Raw genomic sequence first — 22,428 nt, 5'->3', positions numbered from 1 at the left:
AGGAGGAGGAAGAAGAAGAAGAGAGAAAACATCTCAATATATGATGTGCTAGTTCACACTAAAGTGGTACTTAGTTTCAGGTGGTTGTTCACTAGGGATGTATGGGTTAGAATGTTTTCACGTGTTTCCCTAAGCATCACATCTCCTTCCTTAGCTGGGCAGAAGCTTCCTGGGCTTTAGGAAAGAGGCAGAAGCCCCTGTCCCATTAATGGCAGAATGTTGGAGCGTATGCAATAGCAGCCTCTTCCCTGCTGTGGGTTAAACCACAGAGCCTAGGACTTGCCGATCAGAAGGTTGGCGGTTCGAATCCCTGTGACGGGGTGAGCTCCCGTTGCTCGGTCCCTGCTCCTGCCAACCTAGCAGTTCAAAAGCACCTCCAAGTGCAAGTAGATAAATAGGTACCGCTCCGGCAGGAAGGTAAACGGCGTTTCCGTGCGCTGCTCTGGTTCGCCAGAAGCGGCTTAGTCATGCTGGCCACATGGCCCGGAAGCTGTACGCTGGCTCCCTCGGCCAGTAAAGCGAGATGAGCACCGCAACCCCAGAGTCGGCCACGACTGGACCTAATGGTCAGGGGTCCCTTTACCTTTACCCTTTGAAAGGAGAAGCATCATGTCATGTTCTTCTGCATCACTTTAATCCATGAGTTGGAAAATCTTATGGGAACTACTTTGCATGATGGCAAATACACTGTCTTAATGGAGACAGTTCTTTAGAAAATTCTGTAATGCAGTGACATTCACAGTCCATTAAAGGCTAGAATTTTGTATTTAAATTTAAGTAGGTATACATCCATAGGAACTTGACTGAAGAACACAAGCTATTAGAGGGGAAAGTGTTTTGCAGGGAGAACAAAAATCTACAATTCTAAAACAGCTTTTGAGAAATGGTGTGCCTGAGGAAGCAGCCTGGGTGTGTCTTTTCACACTGAATAATAATATGAATCATGTTTGTGTTTTCTTTGGTGCTGGTTTAGGATCTGAAATTAAAGCCCTTACACTGAATTTACTGGTATTACAAGATAAATCACAAAGAAGGTGGCTCCCCCCCTTTTTTTAATATGCATGCAAATAAAAAAATGTGCTTTTGAGTGAAGAATTTATCTTTGGCAGGCTTCCCCCCTTTCTTTCCATTATTGTTCTGGTATTGCTTTTGGGTTCTGTCAGTATGAGGAGCATAACAATGGTTTTCATCCTAAGTAAATGCTTTCACACCACTCAGGAGTACTGAGGGGGCATTGTTTTCTTTAAAAAGTTTTCATCATTAATACATGTTATTTTCCTTCTATCGTGGGGGTTTGCAGTTCGACAGCGTAACCTTAGGTTACTCCAAACTAAGTATCTCTTTGTTCAGTGGGGTTTACACCTAGATAAATGTGCATGGGATTATGTATGTATGTATGTATGTGTGTGTGTGTGTGTGTGTGTGTGTGTATGCATGCATGTATGCATGTTTGTTTTTATTCCATGCTGGAGCAGTAAGTAGTGTGGTCTTGTGGAAAGGGGCAGGGCAGTGGCGGCAGGGCCTGCCCACCCATGAGGTGTGATGAATCCACTGCCTCAGGTGGTGGAAACTGAAGAAGGAGCATGCCTGTGGTCACTCCACTGGCAGGGACTGGGGAGAGGAGGTGTAGACCGCCTTCCCATCCTGACCTTTCTAGGGAGGAGGAAGAGGAAGACAGTATAGATTTACAACAGGGGTTTGAGGGAGGTCATAGCTCAGAGGCAGATGAGGGGAAAAGGCGGGAAATCATGGGAGAGGTAGAGTAACACCCGGCTGACATGTTGTCATTAGAAAGCATTCTAGACCCTCCATCTCCCAGAACCCGGCGAGCCTTAAAAGTAGGCGAGCAAAGAGCTCAAAGACAGAGGGCACATAGCAGCACCCATAGAGGGGGTGATGAGAACAATGAATGAGGAAGTGGGAGAGATGGAGTGTGTGGAGATTCACTTGGGACAACGCCATTATCCAAGAGGCTGAGTTCCATAGCCTCTCTCTGAAAAGATTGAAATAAAAAAGGACTGTAATAAACTTTTCCTTGTCTTCATACTTTCCTGGGCAACCAGATGGGAGCCGCTGACAGCATCCTAACACCCATCCACTCCACCATTGATGGAGAAGCAATACCGGTTTCCAGCGAGATCTCACAAAAAAATTAGTGAGATTGTGAGAGATTTCAGTGAGATCTGGCAAGATGTTGCCAAAACTGGCGCCACTGCCAGTATAATTCCATGGGTGGCAGCATGTGGGGTGCCCACAGGTTTCTTCTGTGAGTGCAGTACATGTTTATTGACAAACTAGTTTCTAAATTTCTCCCAACACTTCAAGCATAAGTGGCCAGGATGTCTATCACGAGGTGCCCATTAATAGTATACTCTGTGAGAACCCATCAAAGAAAGATTTTACCTCAGGAGGCATTTCGTAGGCCTCGTTTTCTGGGTCTGCTGGCATGTCTGTGTTACCCATCATTCCTTCCTGCGGGAGGCCTTCTTCATTCTGCAATTGTAAACAAGAGGAGGAAACAATAGCATGGCAGATTTCTTCTTAGTTTAATTTGAAATGCAACCCGTCACTTCCCACTTCCAATAAAGCTATTTGTTGCTCAGTTTGGTTAATGGAGTATTGAACATAAAATGTTCCATCGGTGCCACAGAGAAAGTGGAAGACAGAAATTTCCCTTAAAAGGAGAACTGCTCCTCATTTTTTCCATTTTAAATTTTGGTAAACGTTTCAAAAACATTTAATGAAACCCGGAAGGCTAGTGGCAATGTGGGTGCAGCTGTTGTTTCTCACAGGCTTCCATATAAATTATAAATCCATCATGAAAATTAACACAGTCCTTCTTGTAAAGGTATATTTGTGCCAGCAGAAGTAATTCTGTCCTCCCCTTCCCCAACAGCCGGAAGGCCCTCATCTTGGTAGTAGAGCTTTGCATGCAGAAGGTCCCAGATTCACTACAGCATCTCCAGGGAAAAGATTCCTTGTCTGGTGCCACTGAGCTAGGAAGACCCATAAATCTGCATTGCAGAGGGTTGGACTGATCCCCAAAGTCCCTTCCAACTCTACAATTCTATGATTCTATGACTCAGTGTAAGACAGCTTCCTAACAGATCTAATGGGTCTCCTTGCCCTAGCATGCATACTTAGTGCGTGTACCCTATGAACATGTATGTGCTTCATAAGCAGCTCTTCTACTGCAAATGTAGTCTGTTGGTGGTACATTGTTGTTTGCCTTGGCATAGATGGGTTGATATTGGTGTGCTCATGTAGGAGGCAGATGTTCTTAACCATGGACTAGATACCTTTTCTGTACGGTGCAACCCTATGATTCCCTGCTTAACAGCTTTAACAAGCTCCAGGCTTGCGAGATGCAGGAAGCCATAGATCATTTGAAAGCAGCAATTACTGGTAGGCCAAGACATATTTGACAGTCAAGATGGAGTAAACGGAGCTAACAGGGAAATCATGGGAAAGTGGCCCCTTCGTCCTGGGCTGAGATGCCTAATGAGCTACTAGATGCAACATCTGTCACTGACATATAAAACAGGCAGCATGCAAGCAAGTCCTCAGTCATACTTGGTTGATTGACCTGTCTCACAATGTCTTCTGATGGCGACCTTAATTCTAATTTAGATCAAGAACTTCGGCAGCAACATCTGTTTCAGTTTTATGTTCTAAATTCTGCCAATTGGCTGGCTTGGTTTCTCCTACAAGTATTTGAAGCTGCTGCTCTTAAAACTGTTGCCTTAAGCCAATTGAAATGAGATGAGATGGCTTTAAACCAGTGCTTTTTTTCCTGAGGGGCCGCAGGGGCACGCGTACCCCTAAACATTTTGTGAATCTAAGTTTGGCCTCATTGAGGGGCAGCATTTCAAAATGAGTAGGAAAATGAGAGTACCCCTAAACATTTTTTTTAAAGAAAAAAAAGCACTTTAATCTATTACCAGCAATGGTCCTACAAGGGGCAATGCAACCCAAACATTTCCAAGTAGCCCAGAGATGGGCAGAGGAGAGGCAAACAAGCATCCTTTGAGTACTTTTGAAAGTACAGCATAAAAAAATGCAACCATGTGTTCATGTAGGTGGGCAATGCAATAGCTGCAAATAAAAGATCATGCATGTTATAATTCACTTTCTTTTCTTATATAGTTAAGGACATGAACCAAAGGAATGCATCACTACTTCACCTATCGAGAATTCAGTCAAACCACTGCACTGGAAAGTTTTGGAATTATAATCATGTTACGTCTATATATAGCACAGTCCATAGCACATTTTCTGTGACATGCGAGTTGAAAGTTAAGATTTGATAGAGCCTTCCTTCCTTCCTTCCTTCCTTCCTTCCTTCCTTCCTTCCTTTCCTTCCTTCCATCTGCTGTTGCCCCTGATTAAATAGATTTGAAATGCTTCCAAAGCAATACAGATTCTACCAAACCTGTTTATTGAAGGTGACTGTGGCAAAGGTGTGTGTATAAGACATGACCACTCTTTGAAAGTGTCCATCTTTTGACTTTTTTATGGCCACCGCATGCCCCGTTCCTTAAAAAACAACACCAGATGAATTAACTTTCATTTCCACACACTATCCACTTTAACATCTGCTTTATTGATATATATATATTTAGTTTTCCTTAAAAATATATATGTTGGGTTGGATGTAAAGTCAGTTAATTGCACTTTAAGTCTCACTGATTTCAAAGGCAACTAAATGCTACTAATTTAGTCTGTAAAGATAAAGGTAAAGGGACCCCTGACCATTAGGCCCAGTCGTGACCGACTCTAGGGTTGTGGCGCTCATCTCGCTTTATTGGCTGAGGGAGCTTCCGGGTCATGTGGCCAGCATGACTAAGCCGCTTCTGGCGAACCAGAGCAGCGCACGGAAATGCCGTTTACCTTCCTGCTGGAGTGGTACCTACTTATCTACTTGCACTTTGACATGCTTTCGAACTGCTAGGTTGGCAGGAGAAGGGACCAAGCAACGGGAGCTCACCCCGTAATGGGGATTCAAACTGCTGACCTTCTGATTGGCAAGTCCTAGGCTCTGTGGTTTAACCCACAGTGCCACCCACGTCCCTTAATTTAGTCTGTATTGAACCCATAATAATGAAACATTTGTGAATTCCTGATGTTTTCCCCACAAGCTGCACAATCCTATGCCCGTTTATTCAGAGGCAAGTCTCACAGAGGTTGTGGTGAAAAGCTACTTTTGCACTAGTCATGTTGCATCCATTTGAAACCCCTGGCAAAAATTATCCCAAAGGTGGGTAAATTTGGAGAATTTGGTCTCCAAGGTTTCAGATACCAATAACTTAAAATAAGACACGAAACAGCCCTCCCTTTTAAGATTTGGGAGTATTCAGTAATTTTACTCCCCACAAGAATGCTTATTGACTTTGAGGTTTGTGCTGATCACGAGCTTAACGTTTTGTGTCTGTCTTCCAATTTCTTTTAAAAAGCAGTCTTTCCTTTTGGCTTGCTAGGAATGAAATGCGTGTCAAGCAAAACCCACTTATAAATGGCTCTTGAGGTTCCACAAGAAATAACATATCTGCCTTCTAATGGCGACTGTAGCAGGAAAGCAGAAGGCATCTGACTTTAGTAAAAACAGAAAGAACCATTTTTTGCTGGCTGAGTTGCAGGCAGAAAATCATAAACTACTGGGACCCACTAGATTTTCTAAACATACGCCTCAGCTACCTGGCAGGTTATTCTGGACTGGTCTGTACTGAGCAAACCAAAATGACCAGGGTAGTAGCATTCTGAGGCAGTAAAATGTGTCACTTTAGAGAGGAGATACTCACATTACTGAATGCTCCCTTACAGAAAAAGCTCCTGCAATTATAAAACTAGGAGAGATGTGAATAGGCTGGGCTTGAAACTCTGTTTTGCTGCTTATTATTTATTTTATTTTTAAAAACTTGTAACAGGCAGTTTGTTGCCTGTTCCAAAAATGGAATCCCCCACATGCTACCAGCTCTGGATTACAGTACCTGTAGACCAGACCAGATTCTGATGCACCTTGTAGACCAGACTTAAGAAAATAAACATATGTGTCTTAAATTAGGTAGAAACATGTGCATTAAAAAATGAATATATTCATGAAAATAACTTGCAAAATTCATCTTAGGAGAAATTGCTTGCAAAAGTGTGTACATTAGGCAAAACTGCAAACTAAAATGTGTTTTTCAGGAGAAATTCATATTGAAATACTAAAGAATTTTCATGAGTTTTTTTATAAAACAGCAGCAGCAGCAGCAGCAACAACAAAACCCCTGCAAATTGTGCTGAAATGTGGATAACTGAATTTTAGGTTTGAAATATTGAGGAACTGAGATAATTGAAATGGACACGTCTTCCCACCCCTACTTTCACACAGTTTGGTCTTCGTTGTGTTCCTGTCTAGCAATACTGACCTTCATTGACTGCTTGCTCCTTAAACTAGCAATTACCGAATTAACCCAGATCTTGACTTTTTGGATCCATGCCTAAGTGCCCTCTCCAACCTGTTAGCTGAGCTCCTGACACTGTTTAAAGAATGAAACCCAATAGCTGCATCATCCTTTATTCTTCTGCAATTATTTATCCGTGCTAATAGAGCCTCCCCAAGTAAGCTTCTCTGCTGCCAATTAACTTTAATGAGAAAAACTGGGTGTTTTTCTGACCATCAATGCAAGCAAATACAGTACACCTGTTGTTGAGCATGTTTATCTAGCAAACAATCATTTTAGCGTATTATATTTTAGATTATATTTTTTATATTGTATCATTTGAGCAGTGCTATGTTTCTTAAAGTATCCTCGACAAAAGGTAATAGTGAATTGGGATGATTATTTCCACTAAGAAGCTGTGCTGAACAGGCAGATAGATGCCTGTTCTCTCTTCAGTTAAGACCCCAGAATTAGCATAATTATTCCTATTAAGCTTACAGAAATCTACCTCTTTTAATCAGCAGAGTTTATAATAATTTCCTGTCTCCGGTTACTACTGTCTGGTATGCAATGAAATATTTAGCAGCTTTATTCGGTTACAAGTTCAGCATTTTCTTAATGAGACCATTCTGTTAAACAAGACCAACAGAATTTTGAATATGGACACATAATATTCTCAGTTGTGTTTCTCTTTCTTATGTCCAAATACCTGGGAGAGGGACCCTGATGCAGAGGACACCTTTATGAAAGTGAACCAGCTGGAGAGAGAGAGAGAGAGAGAGAGAGAGAGAGAGAGAGAGAGAGAGAGAGAGAGAGAGAGAGAGAGAGAGAGAGAGAGAGAATGGGGGTGAAGGGGAAGGGAGCATAGCTGTCAACTTACAGATTTGAAAATAAGGGACCAGCAGCCTTGAAAATAAGGGACCAGCAGCCAAAATAAGGGACCTGCAGCCTCACCTGTTCCAGGCACTCCAGTCTTCCTGTCCTCCTGCAGTCTGGTCAAACTCATGCTGGTAGCTTCGAGAACACTGTCCAGCCAACTTTGTAACCAGAGGTTCAACTGAATAGAATCTGAATCACATGCACCACAAGGCCTATGCAGCCTCAACTTAAGATGGCTCCCCAGCCTTGCTTTGCACTGCAAAGTTTGCTGCAGCACATGTAACAAAATGGCGTCCAGCATTCAAAAACCCCCTCAGCTTGCATTAACTAGCCACACACAAGGCATGCAAGCTCCACCCCCCAGTTGTTCTTAGACTTCTTATTGGGTAAGCAACACAGCCAAGCAACACAGTTGGAGCCTCCCTCCTCCCTGGCCAGGAGGGAGGGAGAGGAGCTGCTTCCTTTGAAATTTAAGGGACATCATTTAAGGGACATCCATCAATAAGAGACAGCAGCGGGACACCGCGCTGGAATAAGGGACTGTCCCTTCAAATAAGGGACACTTGACAGCTATGGAAGGGAGGAAACTAGAAAATCTGACTGCTCCTCCAAGGCCAGAGATTCATAGATTCATAGAATTGTAGAGTTGGAAGCAGTGGTGTAGCATGGGTTGCCAGTGCCCAGGTCCATGAAAAAGCGTGGGAGGGAGGGAGGAAAATGGATGGAATATGCATGTCCATTCAACTACCTAACAGTGTCTGTGTCATCCAGGAGATTGCAGCCACAGAGATAAGAAAAGAAGAGTTGTTCTGCTGTTTGGAAAGGTCACTTCCTGGTCAGCATCCTGTTCTCATGGTGGCCTCCCAGATGCCTGCAGAAAACCCTCAAGAAGGAACCGAGCACAACAGCCCTCCAGTGGTTTACAGCAACCGGCATTTGGATGTTAACATCAGACCATGGTTTAGTGTTATAGGGATGAGCCTGAGTGAGCCACAAAGAGACCAGAAGCTTTCACTTTCATTTTTGGCTAACTGCAGTTCCTCATTTTGCCCAAATGTGTGATCTGTGTTAGTCTTAACTGGTACCCAGGGTCATTTAAAAATGCTGAGTTATTTTCTAAGGCAGTTAAGACTAACCACAGTTTGTTTGGGCGTAACAAGTGATTGCGGTTAGTTGAAGATGGAAGCAAAAGCTTCCAGTTTCCTCATCGTGGCCATGCTGAAGGAGGTGGAGGGAACATGAGTTCTGAGGCTTATGCATATTATGCTAACTAGATCATTGTCTACGTATATATGCAGGCACAGTAATGACTTCAGTGTTTACAAATAAGCAAGTGAGTTGTATTTTCTAACATGCAAGACTTACTCCATATATAATCTCAGACAAATGCAATTTCCAGATGAAACATTAATAAATATGTACTAAGGGGTGGCTAGGACTGACAAACACTCATGCTCTCTGGGTGCATTATTTGTCTTCTCAAAATGAGGTAAGAGAACTGTAATTGTGCTTACCTATGATTAATGGAGGGCAGTACAGAAAATGCTGTAACCTCAGCTAAATTAGGCTACGGCAGGGAGGATTGTATTCTTGATTACGTGCTTATTAATGTCACTAGAAACACCCACATTTTATGCTGCCTGGCATGATTAGCTATTCAGAACATGAAATGTGTATTGCACAGAAATGGTGTTTTTTTTGTTGTTTTTTTAAATAATGTAGTAGTATTTAAATACTATTTACACCTTCTCGAACTGTTCACAGTCTCTGTTTTCTGGTACCTCTAGGGATAAAATCAGTGTTCCAATTTTATCCCCATCTTTGCCTTTGCAGATGCTGTCTTTATTTTATTTTTTTTATAATATTTTTATTAAGTTTATGAAATACAGAAAAAAGAGATAAAGACAGAAATAGAAAAATACAGTAGAGAAATTACAAATTTCCATAATCCTTTTTTCCAGCACATCTATTGGACTTCCCCACATCCTCCAAACCCTGCATTCTCTGTAATACAAAACATCAGCAATTTGTTAACTTATTTCAAAGCTTATTGTATCTTTCATTTTATCATGTTGCCTAATTTCAAAACTATTGTAACCCAAATCTTATATGTTTTAGCTTGAACATAATAAAGTTATTTCATTATTCCACCTTTGACTTCTTGTACCTTAATTTCCATTTCATTAATTTACCGATGCTGAAGCAAGAATTTCTAAAAAGTGCATTTTTTAACATTCATACAACTTGTAATGTTTTTTCAAATAGTCTTTAAATTTTTCCCAGTCCTCCTCGATTGTTTCTTCTCCCAAGTCTCGGATTCTGCCAGTCATTTCAGCCAGTTCCATATAGTCCATCAACTGCGTCTGCCATTCCTCCAGCGTGGGTAAATTTTGTGTCTTCCAATGCTTAGCAATCAGGACCCTTGCTGCTGTGGTAGCGTACATAAAAAAAATTCTATCTTTCTTAAGTACTCTCTGGTCTACAATGCCCAGAAGAAAGGCCTCCGGTTTCTTAGGTAAGGTAAATCTAAGTACCTTTTTTAGTTCATTATGAATCATCTCCCAAAAGGCCTTCACTTTCGGGCAAGTCCACCAGAGATGGAAGAATGTCCCTTCCGCCTCTTTACATTTCCAACATTTATTGTCAGACAGGTGATATATCTTAGCAAGCTTGACTGGGGTCATGTACCACCGGTATATCATTTTCATAATATTTTCCTTCAAGGCACTACATGCCGTAAATTTCATTCCGGTGTTCCATAACCTTTCCCAGTCTTCAAACATAATGTTGTGCCCCAAGTCCTGTGCCCATTTTATCATGGCGGATTTGACTGTCTCGTCCTGAGTATTCCATTTAAGCAGCAAGTTATACATTCTCGAAAGTAGTTTATTTTTTGGCTCTAACAATTCTGTCTCTAATTTCGATTTTTCCACCTGGAATCCAACCTTTTTATCCACTTTAAAAACCTCCTGGATTTGGGCATAGTGCAACCAATCTCGCACCTTGTTTTTCAATTTTTCCAAGCTCAGCAACCTCCAATTGTCTCCAATTTTTTCAATTATTTCCCAATATTTAGGCCAGTAGGCTTCCATGTTAAGTCTCTTACGTGCCTTGGCCTCCACCGGTGAGAGCCACCTCGGAGTCTTACTCTCCAATAAGTCCTTATATTTTGTCCAGACCATCAAAATTGCTCTTCTGACAATATGGTTTTTAAACAATTTATGAACTTTAACCTTGTCATACCACAAATATGCATGCCACCCAAAAGCATTATCAAACCCCTCCAGATCTAGGACATCAGTGTTTTCCAAAAGAATCCAATCTTTCAACCAGCAGAAGGCTGCAGATTCATAATATAACCTCAAGTCCGGCAGGGCAAATCCCCCTCTTTCTTTCGCATCAGTTAGTATTTTAAACTTTATACGGGGCTTTTTGCCCTGCCAAACAAACTTGGAAATATCCTTCTGCCATTTTCCAAAACATTCCACTTTGTCCACGATCTGCAGGGCCTGGAACAGAAATAACATTTTCGGCAATACATTCATCTTTATAGCTGCTATTCGGCCCAACAAGGAAAGTTTCAATCTTGACCATATTTCCAAATCTCTTTTAATTTCTGACCAGCATTTCTCATAGTTATCTTTAAACAAATTCAGATTTTTGGAGGTCAGATACAGCCCTAGGTATTTTACTTTTTTAACCACATTTAGTTCCGTTTCTTTCAGGAACTCATCTGTTTCTGTAGTTGTCAAATTTTTTGCTAGAACCTTAGTTTTTTGCTTGTTCAACTTAAATCCCGCCACCCGACCAAAATCAGAAATTAATTCTAACACTCTTTTAGTGCTAGAGACTGGCTCCTGTAATATTAATACCAAGTCATCTGCAAAAGCTTTCAGTTTATATTGTTTCACTCCGACCTCAATTCCTTGTACAGACCGGTCCTTTCTAATCATGTTCAGTAGCACCTCCAGGACTGAACGCATTCCACTTTCAACGCATTATGGTCGGAGCAGGTTTTTGGGCAGATTTCCACTTTTCTAGTCTTAGGTGCCAGTCCTCTAGTTGTCTATATTTGGTCTATTCGTGTCCATGTCAGATGAGCTTCAGAAAAGAAAGTTCCTTCTTTTCCTAAGGGGTTCTTAACCCTCCATATGTCAATTAAGTCCATATTGTCAGTCATTTCAAAGAAAGTTTTAGGTAGTCTGCCATCTTTCGTTATTTTAGCACTTTGCGACTTATCCATGTTTACAGATACAACCCCATTCATATCGCCCAACATAATGATGTTGTTATAGTCTAAATAGTCCAGCATAATCTCATGCAGCTTCCTAAAGAATTCCGATTTTCCTTCATTTGGAGCATATATTCCTAATATCAGAAATTTTTCTCCTTGCATCTGAATTTCAATCGCCATTGCCGTTTTGCTGTCTTTAAATGTTATCTGAGTTTCTAGCCTAAGGCTATATTTTTTCAGGGATCAGTCCTGTCCTCTAGGATCCAGATGGGTTTGCTACCAGACTGCTGTGAATAAGGCTGGCGCTATGGGGCTCCATACATACAACATTCTATTCTAGGACCAGAGGATATTGAGCACCGCAACACCCCCATCTTGCATGCATTTAACATAGGCAATTTCAACCATACACAGTTGAAGACAGGTTGGTGAGGGGAAGGAGAGGTGGGAGGAAGCTGGAAGCCCCAAGCAGACCTGGTGCAAAAGGACCTATTAATTTCTCAGTCTTCCTTCCAGGGCAGGTCCCTCTCAGGGTGCCTTTGGCTGGTGGCATGGCGGTTCTGGGACAATATGGGCACCACAATTTAAGAAGGATATTGACAAGCTGGAATGTGTGCTGAGAAGGGCAACCAAGATGGTCAAGGGTCTGGAAACCAAGTCTTATGAGGAACAGTTGAAGAAGCTGGATATGTTTGGCCTGGAAAAGAGGATATGATAGCCAACTTCAGATATCTGAAGGGCTGTCACATGGAGGATGGAGCAAGCTTGTTTTCTCCTGCTCCGAAGGGTAGGACCCAAACCAATGGCTTCAAGCTACAAGAAAGGAGATTCCGACTAAACATCAGGAAGAACTTTCAGACAGTAATAGCTGTTCAATGATGGAATGGACTCCCTCGGGAGGTGGTGGACTCTCCTTCCTTGGAGGTTTTTAAGCAGAGGTTGGGTGGCTATCTGTCTTGGATGTTTTAGTTGAGATTCCTGCATTGCAGGGGTTTGGGTTAGATGACCCTTGGTGTGATGGCCTGGGATTCCGATTCAGAGGCTGAACCAGAAGAATCCCAGCCTGCACAGGAGTCCCCGCCTCCAGGGCCGGCTGAACTGGGGCAGGGCCTTGATTCTGAAGCGCCTGCACCTGTGCCGGATCCTCAGGAGCAGGCACCAGGTGATTCCACTCTGGCTCCAGAGGTGGTTGAGGACTCAGTGCCTGCAGGTGAGTCTCCCCCTGGGCCCAGTAACCCTTCAGCCTCTCCTGAACTGCAGAGGCTCAGGGCAGAGAGGCGAAGGGAACTGGTTTCTCCCAGGAGGAGTGCTCGCCTTAAGGCAAGGAGAGGCGGGTCTCCTAGGGGCCGGGACCGCCCCTGGCCTCAGAAAAGATAAAGGCCAGTCAGCCCAGTCCCAGGTTGCGGGAGCAACGTCGATGAAGAGCTGTTTCGGCCAGCATCCAGTCCTGTTCCTCCAGTGTTCCTGTCCCCGCCCGGCTTCCTGCTTCGGACCTCGCCCCGCTCCTTCGGAACTGTTTCCAGGCTATTGACCCAGGACCGGACTTTGACTACGCCAACGGTAACCTTCCCCCCGGGACCAGCACACTTGGGATCCCTTCCAACTCTATGATTTTAATCTTGGTTTTGGCATGGTTAATGAGAAGAGAGCTTAACCACAAGTCCTGGTTCACTGTGCCAAACCTTGACTTAGCACAACAGCAAAGTGGCTTCAATCTGGGACACCACATAGTAAGCCATAGTTTGGCTTGCTGTGTTGTGTGAACAAGGACAGCGTATAATAAACGGAGCGGAGCCTTAAAAAATGAGCAGTGATGACGACGGGAAACTTAGTGCAGTAATTCTTGGGCATTTCATCTGTGTGAAATGTCAGGCTCCTGACCACCACCCATGCCATTTCACCTGTTGTTGTTGTTGTTGTTTAGTCGTTTAGTCATGTCCGACTCTTCATGACCCCATGGACCAGAGCACGCCAGGCACTCCTGTCTTCCACTCCCTCCCGCAGTTTGGTCAAACTCATGCTGGTAGCTTCGAGAACACTGTCCAACCATCTCGTCCTCTGTCGTCCCCTTCTCCTTGTGCCCTCCATCTTTCCCAACATCAGGGTCTTTTCCAGGGAGTCTTCTCTTTTCATGAGGTGGCCAAAGTATTGGAGCCTCAGCTTCAGGATCTGTCCTTCCAGTGAGCACTCAGGGCTGATTTCCTTAAGAATGGATAGGTTTGATCTTCTTGCAGTCCATGGGACTCTCAAGAGTCTCCTCCAGCACCATAAAGCACCAATTCTTCGGCGATCAGCCTTCTTTATGGTCCAGCTCTCACTTCCATACATCACTACTGGGAAAACCATAGCTTTAACTATAGGGACCCTTATTGGCAAGGTGATGTCTCCTTTTTAAGATGCTGTCTAGTTTTGTCATTGCTTTCCTCCCAAGAAGCAGGCGTCTTTTAATTCTGTAACTGCTGTCACCATCTGCAGTGATCGCCATTTCACCTAGCATGACTCATTACAGAGAGAAGGGCAGTAATAAGCGCATAAGAATAGCCCTGCCGGATCAGGCCAGTGGCCCATCTATCCTGCATCCTAGGCCCCCAATGGCCAACCAGATGCCTGTGGGAAGTGCACAAGAGCCCTCTCCCATCCTGCAGTTTCCTACAACTGGCATTCAGAAACATTGCTACCTCTGACCACGGAGGCTGAGCAAGTCCATTATGGCCAAAGATACATGAAGTAGGGGAGCCAACAAACACTTTGAGCGTTATTCCCTGCTGAACTGTAACATTATGCTGTATAAGGAGAGAGTAACAGCCACAAACTGTGTTTGAAAATCTGCAGAAAAGACTCTTGCTGTTGTTGAAGTGGTTGCTCTGCAGTTATTGACATTGTGCGTTTCTCTCTCAAGAGCTCCCTTAGGTACAATGCATACACTAACGTCCGTCTACCAGGATGGTGTTTAACATTTCTTCCAGTTGAAAGAAAAGGCATCACTCAGTTGGAGAAAGTACCTGCAGTGATGATTAGAACATGAAAGCTTTTTGGATTCTCCCCAGCACTGGTAAACTACTAGGGTAAAGTATGAATACAGTGGTAACCTCGGGTTACAGATGCTTCAGGTTACAGATGCTTCAGGTTACAGACTCTGCTAACCCAGAAATAGTACCTTGGGTTAAGAACTTTGTTTCAGGATGAGAACAGAAATCGTGCTCCGGCGGCGCAGTGTCATCAGGAGGCCCCATTAGCTAAAGTGGTACCTCAGGTTAAGAATGAACCTCCGGAATGAATTAAGTTCTTAATCCAAGGTACCACTGTATTCAAGAAGATGAGCATGCAGGCTAACAAGCATTTGGCTTAGCTGATTACCCTCCGGAAGCAGGCAAAACCTTATTATTGGCTTTAAGGGTGCAGGTTACATCTGCTACTAACTTGAAGGATGCGCATGATTGGCTTCGCCAGTCTTCTTGCTCCAGAGCCACTGGGCTTTTTTTATGTTATCATAAAACCATTCCATTCCTCTTCTTGGCATAGAGAGACAGTGGGGGTGTACTGGTTTGAGTGTTGAAATAGGACCTGGGAGACCAGGATTCAAATCCCCACTTGGCCATGGGGCTCATTGGATTACTCTGGGCTAGTCACTGCTGCTCAACCCAGCCTACCGCATATGGAGAGATAGAGAGCCATGTGAATCACCTTAAGCTTCTTGGAGGAAAGTAATATAATATACTGCCGCACATACCGCACATAGTTAAATTATAGGTGTGGTGAGACAACCATAAACTTAAGATAGCTTTAAAAGGAAATAAGACAATTCATAGAATCATAGAACCCTTCCCAACTCTACCTAGTATACCTGAAGGAGCGTCTCCAACCCCATTGTTCTGCCTGGATGCTAAGGTCCAGCGCCAAGGGCCTTCTGGCGGTTCCCTCACTGTGAGAAGCAAAGCTACAGGGAACCAGGCAGAGGGCCTTCTCGGTACTGGCACCCGCCAGAAGGCCCTTTGGAATGACCTCCCATCAGATGTCAAAGAGATAAACAACTACCTGACATTTAGAAGACATCTGAAGGCAGCCCTGTTCAGGGAGGTTTTCACTGTGTGACATTTTAATGTATTTTTAATATTTGTTGGAAGCTGCCAAGAGTGGCTGGGGAAACCCAGCCAGATGGGTGGGGTACAAATAATTTATTATTATTATTATTGTTGTTGTTGTTATTATTATTATTATTACAATATATTTTGTGAGGTGAGGTGAGGTGACCAGGGCTATACACAGTACTCCAACTGTGGTTGCACAGTTTGTATAGCTGCTGTAATGGTTCTAGGGGTTGCTCGTGCGTAAACCGGTGCAACACCTGGCTGGGTTGCCTGAGTGAACCTTTTCTGTCCGGACAGCCACTCACCTGTGACTGTCTCAATCGCTGGCAGAATCCATCAGTGGGTGTTTCTTGAACTTCTTCCAGCAAAGAAGCTCTTTGACGTCTAGTCTCCTCCTACTCTCCCTGCGCGGAAGCCTTCTGCGCAAGGATGGTGTAGGCAGCGGAGGACCCTTGCTCTCCCCGCTGGTCCCTGGCAAGGAGTCATGGGACCGCCTCGCGGATTCCCCCATCTGCCCCCCTTCTCCACTGGTGCTACGCTGATTCTCTTCCCCAGAAGATGGGCTGCCTCTCCCCATCCCGGGACGCTCTCTGGAACCCCTCTGGAGCCCGCTCTCTCCCTCCGGCTCTGATGGCAGTTCCCTGACAGCTGCATTATGATCTTGGAAGTTTTTATTTTCAATTCAAAGGAATTTGCCTTTTCCACAGCCACTACACACTACTGTCCATCACACGTTATTGCTCTTCACACCCAACCATGATTTTTTTAAAAAACACATGCTGTGGGCAGCAGCAAGACCAAGAAGGCATTTTCCTGGGTTCACCACAATTATTTGATGGCATTACATAATCTGAAAGATGATCACTGGGTTCCATCAGCTGAGGGTATATGACTGAAAACCAAATAGGAAGTTAGGCTACGCAGACCACAAGTACAGTAGGAGCAGCCTGAGGATAATAATCACAACTCTCCCTCCCACAAGTAACATTTGCGGTTGAGCTAATGAATACTGACAAGCTGTCTAGAATTATGTAGCAATACCAGCTTTTAAGAGCATGCTGGCGCTGATACAGGACTCCACTTGTGTGCGTTCTCTCACATTTGCATAGAGGGAAGAGAGATATAACTGAAGGAACGGGTGGCTTTACACATAATTCCGAAGCAATGCCAGTGACTGATTGTGCTTGGAACACAACATACAGAAACAGGCTTCCTTTTCTCTCTACTATTTGTTACGGACTGGTTGGGCGCAGAGGAATGGTAGGAGGAACCAGCTGGGAAACCCCAAGGGATGGAGGCTCAGAGCCCGGGGATTGGTAGGACAACAAGGAGTGGTCAGAGAGAGAAGACTGGGAGGAGAAGGTGTCAAAAGCTGAAGAGGTAACAGGGCTTAGTGATCAGGAAGAGTCTGTGGCAGAGAGAAGCCTGGAATCAGAATCAGAATCTGCAGCAGGAGAGTAGGGTGTGGGGAGGAGGTGGCAAGAGGCAAGAGATGAGTCAGGCTGGTGAAGAGACATGGGTGTTTCCCACTCCTGCTGCGACCAGCTCCTCTCCTCCACTGGTCTCCCATAACCTGAGGAGGTGTGACAGGCAAGAGGATGGAGCCTCAGATTACCTGGAAAGGAACCAGGGGAGGAGGAGACTTAGGGAGCTGTGGGAAGGCAGGTGTGCTGGGCCCGGGGGTAACCCGAGCAACATGGTCCAGGTCCGGTCCTGAATCCAAGGGTTCCACAAGGAGTCATTCCGACAGGACCAAAGCAGGACACGAGGCAGGAAACTAGGCAAGGTCAGGCACAGGATCACAGGCAGGTTCTGGCAAACAGCAACATTGCTCCCACAACCTGGGCAGGCAGGGTCCAGCAGCCTTTTATCTCTGTCGGGGTAACGGCCGGTCCTGATCCCCCAGTGACTCACTTCTCTGTCTCGCCCAAAGGCGAGCACTCCTCCTGCGAGTACTCAGGTCTCTCCTTCTCTCAGACCTCAGTCTCTGCAGCTCGGGAGACATCGGTGGGTTACTAGACCCAGAGGCCACCTCAGCCTCTCCTGACCCAACTGGTAGGGGAGCAGCAGTAAGTGATGGTCCAGCTGAAGGCAACGAGGTAATCCCCGCATCTGGAGCCAGGGCAGGCTCAGGCTCCTGACTCGGCCCAGCTGGTGCTTGCTGCAGGGGAACCTGTGCAGCCTGGGGCTCTTCAGAATCAGGCCCCAGACTAGGTTCAGCTGCCGCCTGAGGCAAAGGATCCGGTGCAGACTGAGACTCCTCTGGCTCCGAGTCCGAGCCCGAGTCCCAAGCCATCACAGCAGGGACCTTCAGTGGTAAAAACTGGGAGTAATATCTGCTACTCCCTGTTCACTCACTGGCTCTGTTGGGCACAGCAGAAGGTGGACATGACAATGTATTGGAGCAGCAACAACTACCAACAGCTGCCCCTATCAGTGAGGAGACTAGGCTCACTGAAGGTGGAGAACCAATCTTGCCCAAGTCCTCCCCCAGTCTCCCAAAACTGCCACCCTCTGGGAGGTGAATGCCAATCCCAAGCAAGATATTCACTGCCATCTTTCCTTCACAATTCTTTTATTGCTTATATGAGCACCTTCTCACTTTTCCAGTCAATTCCGAGCAAAAGGATCAGTGCAGGTCAGCTTGCTGGGTTTCAACCAAGTGGAATTTCCCCTTCCCAGGTACAACAAAGGCATCCAGCAGAGGACTCAAAGGTCAAGAGCTGTCACACAGGCTTCTTCGTGCTGTTGCAATTCTGCCTCTGGTGCATATGCATATTTCCTGAATAATAATAATCTCTCCCAAAGATCTCCATTTTTAAGTGATGGAATGTGTATGCTGAGTCAATACCTTGCTGTAGTGGGTCTTCAAACAAGATGGTGAGATGGTGTACAATATTCTGGAGGGTATTTTAACAAACAACAACAACTAAACAAAAACAGCAGCTTGCATTTTTCTGAAAAATTTCTTGTCTTAGAAATACCCTTTGGAGAAGCAATCATTGGCTTCACTGGACAGTTTGACATTAAGCCATAGCCTGGTCTTCACTAACTTAATGACCTCTAGCTGTTTGGACTACATTCCTATCAGCCCCAGCTGATGTGGTTGTGCTTTGTGAACAGGATCTAGATTGGAACATACAGTTGTGATAGTAGGGCCCTTTCTGCTTTCTGTTTTCCCAATGAAAGCTTCCTCCTTCCATGTGCTATTGACCTCCAACACTGCTATTTCCTACAAACAGTTTTGTGGGGGAAGTCAACAGGGAAATGACACAGAGGCAAAGTGTTAAACACTCCATCTGTGCCCTAGTCCTGACCTAAATTATCACACTTCTGGCATTGCTGTTAAGAGAGACAGAGAGATGAGAGGATCCCAGGACCAGGGTTCTAGCTGGAGCTGATCCTACTGTTGAGCAAAGGCAGATGGCCACATCAGGCAGCTGATTCTGGGTGTCACATAAGGGCAGCAGATGTTCAGCTGTGCATTGCAGGAAGTACAGTATCTGGTAGAGATCATAAGTGTAAAAGAGAAGTATAATAAATGTAAGCATCAGAAGGAGAGATTTTGGCTTCAGGTCTCCTGCTGCATAAAAGCAAGAGGAACAAGTACAAAGTTTCCCCAAACTATCATTACTAATCCAATTTATACCCTGCAATGAAAGGAAGCATCTGAATAATGGCTTGTGGGAAGCTAGATTTACTGCTTTTGATTGCCATACTCATCTCTTCCTACATGGGGGGGGGGAACAGAGTGAGGAATCGGGAAAACATTTGGCATTTAAGAGCAATTTCTGAAAGACCGAAGAATGGATTTAGGGAAGCAAAAGACAGGAGCATTTCCATAACTGAGCCACACAACGGCTGGATCTCCTGTCTCTGTGATTACCTATTACCTACAATTCATTTGTGGCATTTCCTCCCCCTTGATGGTGAAAAAGCAGCTGAGTCCTCAACAGGTACTTCATCAAGAGTGTAAATGTTCTGATGATGCCGGCAGGACCTCTTGAACTGAAGCTCATCCTAAAAAAATATGGATCATATATACCCCTTGGATGTCTCAGGCTGGCTTATAAATGAAATTGGCTGCTGTTGCCTGCTGCTAATCAGCGTCACTGGCTGTGCCACAGAGTTCAAACATTAGAGGCAGAGACAAAGCTATTTTAGAACATAAGAAGAGTCTGTTAGATCAAGCCAGTGGCCCACCTAGACCAGCATCCTGTTCTCACAGAGGCCAACCAAGAAAGAAAATGAAGATAGCAATTTAGTGGCATGAGAAACTTGTTGCAGATTCCAATATTGTGTTGTTTGAAGTGACTGGAAGCACTGACTGCTGTTGGAAGAAATCTTTGTCCATGCCCACAAAAATATTATTCATTTTTTTTACTGGCAGAACTCTTCAAAACAAAACATAAGCATCAAAGATACAGCCAAGATATCCTTAGAATGTCTTGTGCTGTGCAGCACAGGCTCAGCAGACCTATAAGCAAAGTTTCCTCTCTCTTTAAGAGCATCCATTTCCCTGGAGCTGTTTTCCTCAAGAGCTTCATTTACATCTTCTGTTCCTTGTGGCATTCAGAGAAAGAACTAACTGCCACCACCCTTTCAAGATGGCGAATTTGCAACTCAGTACCTTGGTCACCTGATCTAAGATGACAACAGTTTAGAGTAACAGAAAACAATTGAAATTTTTTTTTTCCTTCCAGAAGCACCTTAGAGACTAACTAAGTTAGTTATTGGTATGAGCTTTCATGTGCATGCACAGTTCTTCAGATACACATGTATCTGAGGTCTCTAAGGTGCTACTAGAAGGATTTTTTTTAAATTTTGTTTCGACTATGGCAGACCAACACGGCTACCTACCTGTAACTAGAAAACAATCGGTAGGTAATCACTAACCCATTTAGGAGCTTAGAGCCCCTTGGGAAAACTACTGTGAAAAACCCCTAATGTTAGCAATACACATTTAGCCATTTTCCACTTTAAACCTTCATTGATACACATATATCTCAATTAAATCTATTATACTTAACAGATCTGGCTTAGAGAATGAGCTGGTTGACCACCTAGGACGCCCTATCCATTCTTAAAGGCTGACCTTTAGCTAATTTGTTGCTTGCTGGTGCAGCAAAGTGCCTACAATCCCAGAAGTGGAACCAGACCTGAATTATAATCAAACCAGCTCCCTACCACTGGACGAAATCCACCGCTGTGCCACCCCTGATCAGTTACCATGCAGCATCTGCTTTAAAACATGTAATATTTATTTTTATTTAGTACAGTCGTACCTTAGATTCCAAACTCCTTGCGAGTTGAACGTTTTGGCTCCTGAATGCTGCAAACCCGGAAGTGAGTGTTCCGGTTTGCAAACGTCCTTTGGAACCCGGACGTCCGATGCAACTTTTGCAGCTTCCGAAAGTTTTGGAAGTCAAATGGACTTCCAGAACAGATTCCATTTGACTTCTGAGTTACAACTATATTTATTAGTTGCTTTTTTAAAAAAAGAAACAAAAGCCACTCAAAGCTGCTCACAGCAATAAATAAATACCACATACTTGAAAACCAGCATAAAAACAAAACAGGGGGGGGGAGGGCATCCAAAACGCATTCATATATATTTTTTAAAGTTCCCTGGGAAGAAGGACTGTTAAGCTACTGTGGGGATTGCAGCCTCTCATCACCCTTAAGAAATAACAGCTCCAGGGATTCTTTGGGGGGAAGCCCAAAGTGATGTAACAGTGCTTTAAATGTATGGATCAGATGTGGCCTGTCCCTTCCACGTCACACAAGACGTGGCCCTTAGTCATGGGCTGCAGCTGTCCTGGCCTTACTCCTCAGTGCTCACCCCTTCCCTCCTCTCATTCTCTCAGCAGGCTTTTCAGAGAGAGAAGTGGTCTTTATAGCACACAACGCCCAATAATTACTTATCTGGGTTAGTCACTAAGTAGGAAGAGTGTATCAAGTTGTTTAGGTCTCTGTGCAACCTGCTATTATCTCTTTCAGTGGGACGCCTGGATAAAAAAGAAGGCTGTGTGTCTCTCTCTCTGTGTGTCTGTGTGAAATTAACTTGTGTGGGGTTTAAGAAAAGTGAATTGCATTTGCTTTACTTGACAACCTTTTTCTTAAAACCAGTTTTTTGATAGTGAACCAAATAAAAGAAATGCTTTGGTTCCATTTCCTCAGTGTTTCCACTGATCTGGCAGCTACACTTTCTCCTCCCAGATATTGCAGGGCCAGCGCTCAGTTCATTGGCCAATATGCTATGCCTTAATATACTAGATATGAAATGAAGTCTTGGTAATAAACTGTACAGTGCAGCATTCAGAACACTGGCCATTCCTTTGCAACAGGAGCACAGCAACATGTCCTGAATGGACAAAGAGGGCATTTGAAATGAACCCTCCAGTGGCCTTTTGGTACTTTTTTGTTGTGTAATTTTGTAAGGGGGAAAATATTGGCTATTTGCGGCATTCAGCTGTGTAGGATGTAGGACTTTATTCATTCACTGATGTCTTGTTTCATTCTGGCGGCGTCTGGTGAATTAGTGGTTTAATAACCCAATGGCGGGGGAGACCTTATTTTTCAGAAAACATGGTGCTTTTTGAGAATACAAGAAGAGCTTTGCTGGGTCAGGCCAATGGCCCATCTGGTCCAATCAACTGTGCTGACCCTGAGGAGGGCCTGAATGCAAGAGCACTCTCCCTTCCTGCAGTTCCCAGCAACTTTTGGAACAGAAAGTGCTTCCTTATGCAAAGTCTATCTGGTTCCCTTCATACCCTGAATGGAGATTGATCACCAAGGTCTT

At 44.3% G+C, this 22,428-nt stretch overlaps 1 protein-coding gene and 1 long non-coding RNA gene across 2 annotated transcripts in view; both read right to left on the bottom strand.

Annotated features, from left to right (window-relative positions):
• The window catches only part of SNCA (synuclein alpha), a 49,428-nt gene that overhangs the window by 682 nt on the left and 26,318 nt on the right, over positions 1-22,428 (bottom strand). The window contains exon 5 of the mRNA XM_081877422.1: positions 2,404-2,493. Within this exon, the coding sequence (XP_081733548.1) occupies positions 2,404-2,493 (90 nt within the window). The remainder of the gene's footprint in view (positions 1-2,403; positions 2,494-22,428) is intronic.
• Positions 45-2,029, bottom strand: LOC309350498. The gene is made up of 3 exons (XR_014160439.1): positions 1,210-2,029; positions 590-1,038; positions 45-248 (listed from the first exon to the last, which is right to left on the bottom strand). It is a non-coding gene; the product is annotated as an uncharacterized lncRNA (long non-coding RNA).

Source organism: Podarcis erhardii, assembly GCF_964252035.2.
Source record: "Podarcis erhardii genome assembly, chromosome: 9".
Classification (NCBI taxonomy): Eukaryota; Metazoa; Chordata; class Lepidosauria; order Squamata; family Lacertidae; genus Podarcis; species Podarcis erhardii.
This window is presented reverse-complemented; position numbering and strand designations above follow the sequence as displayed.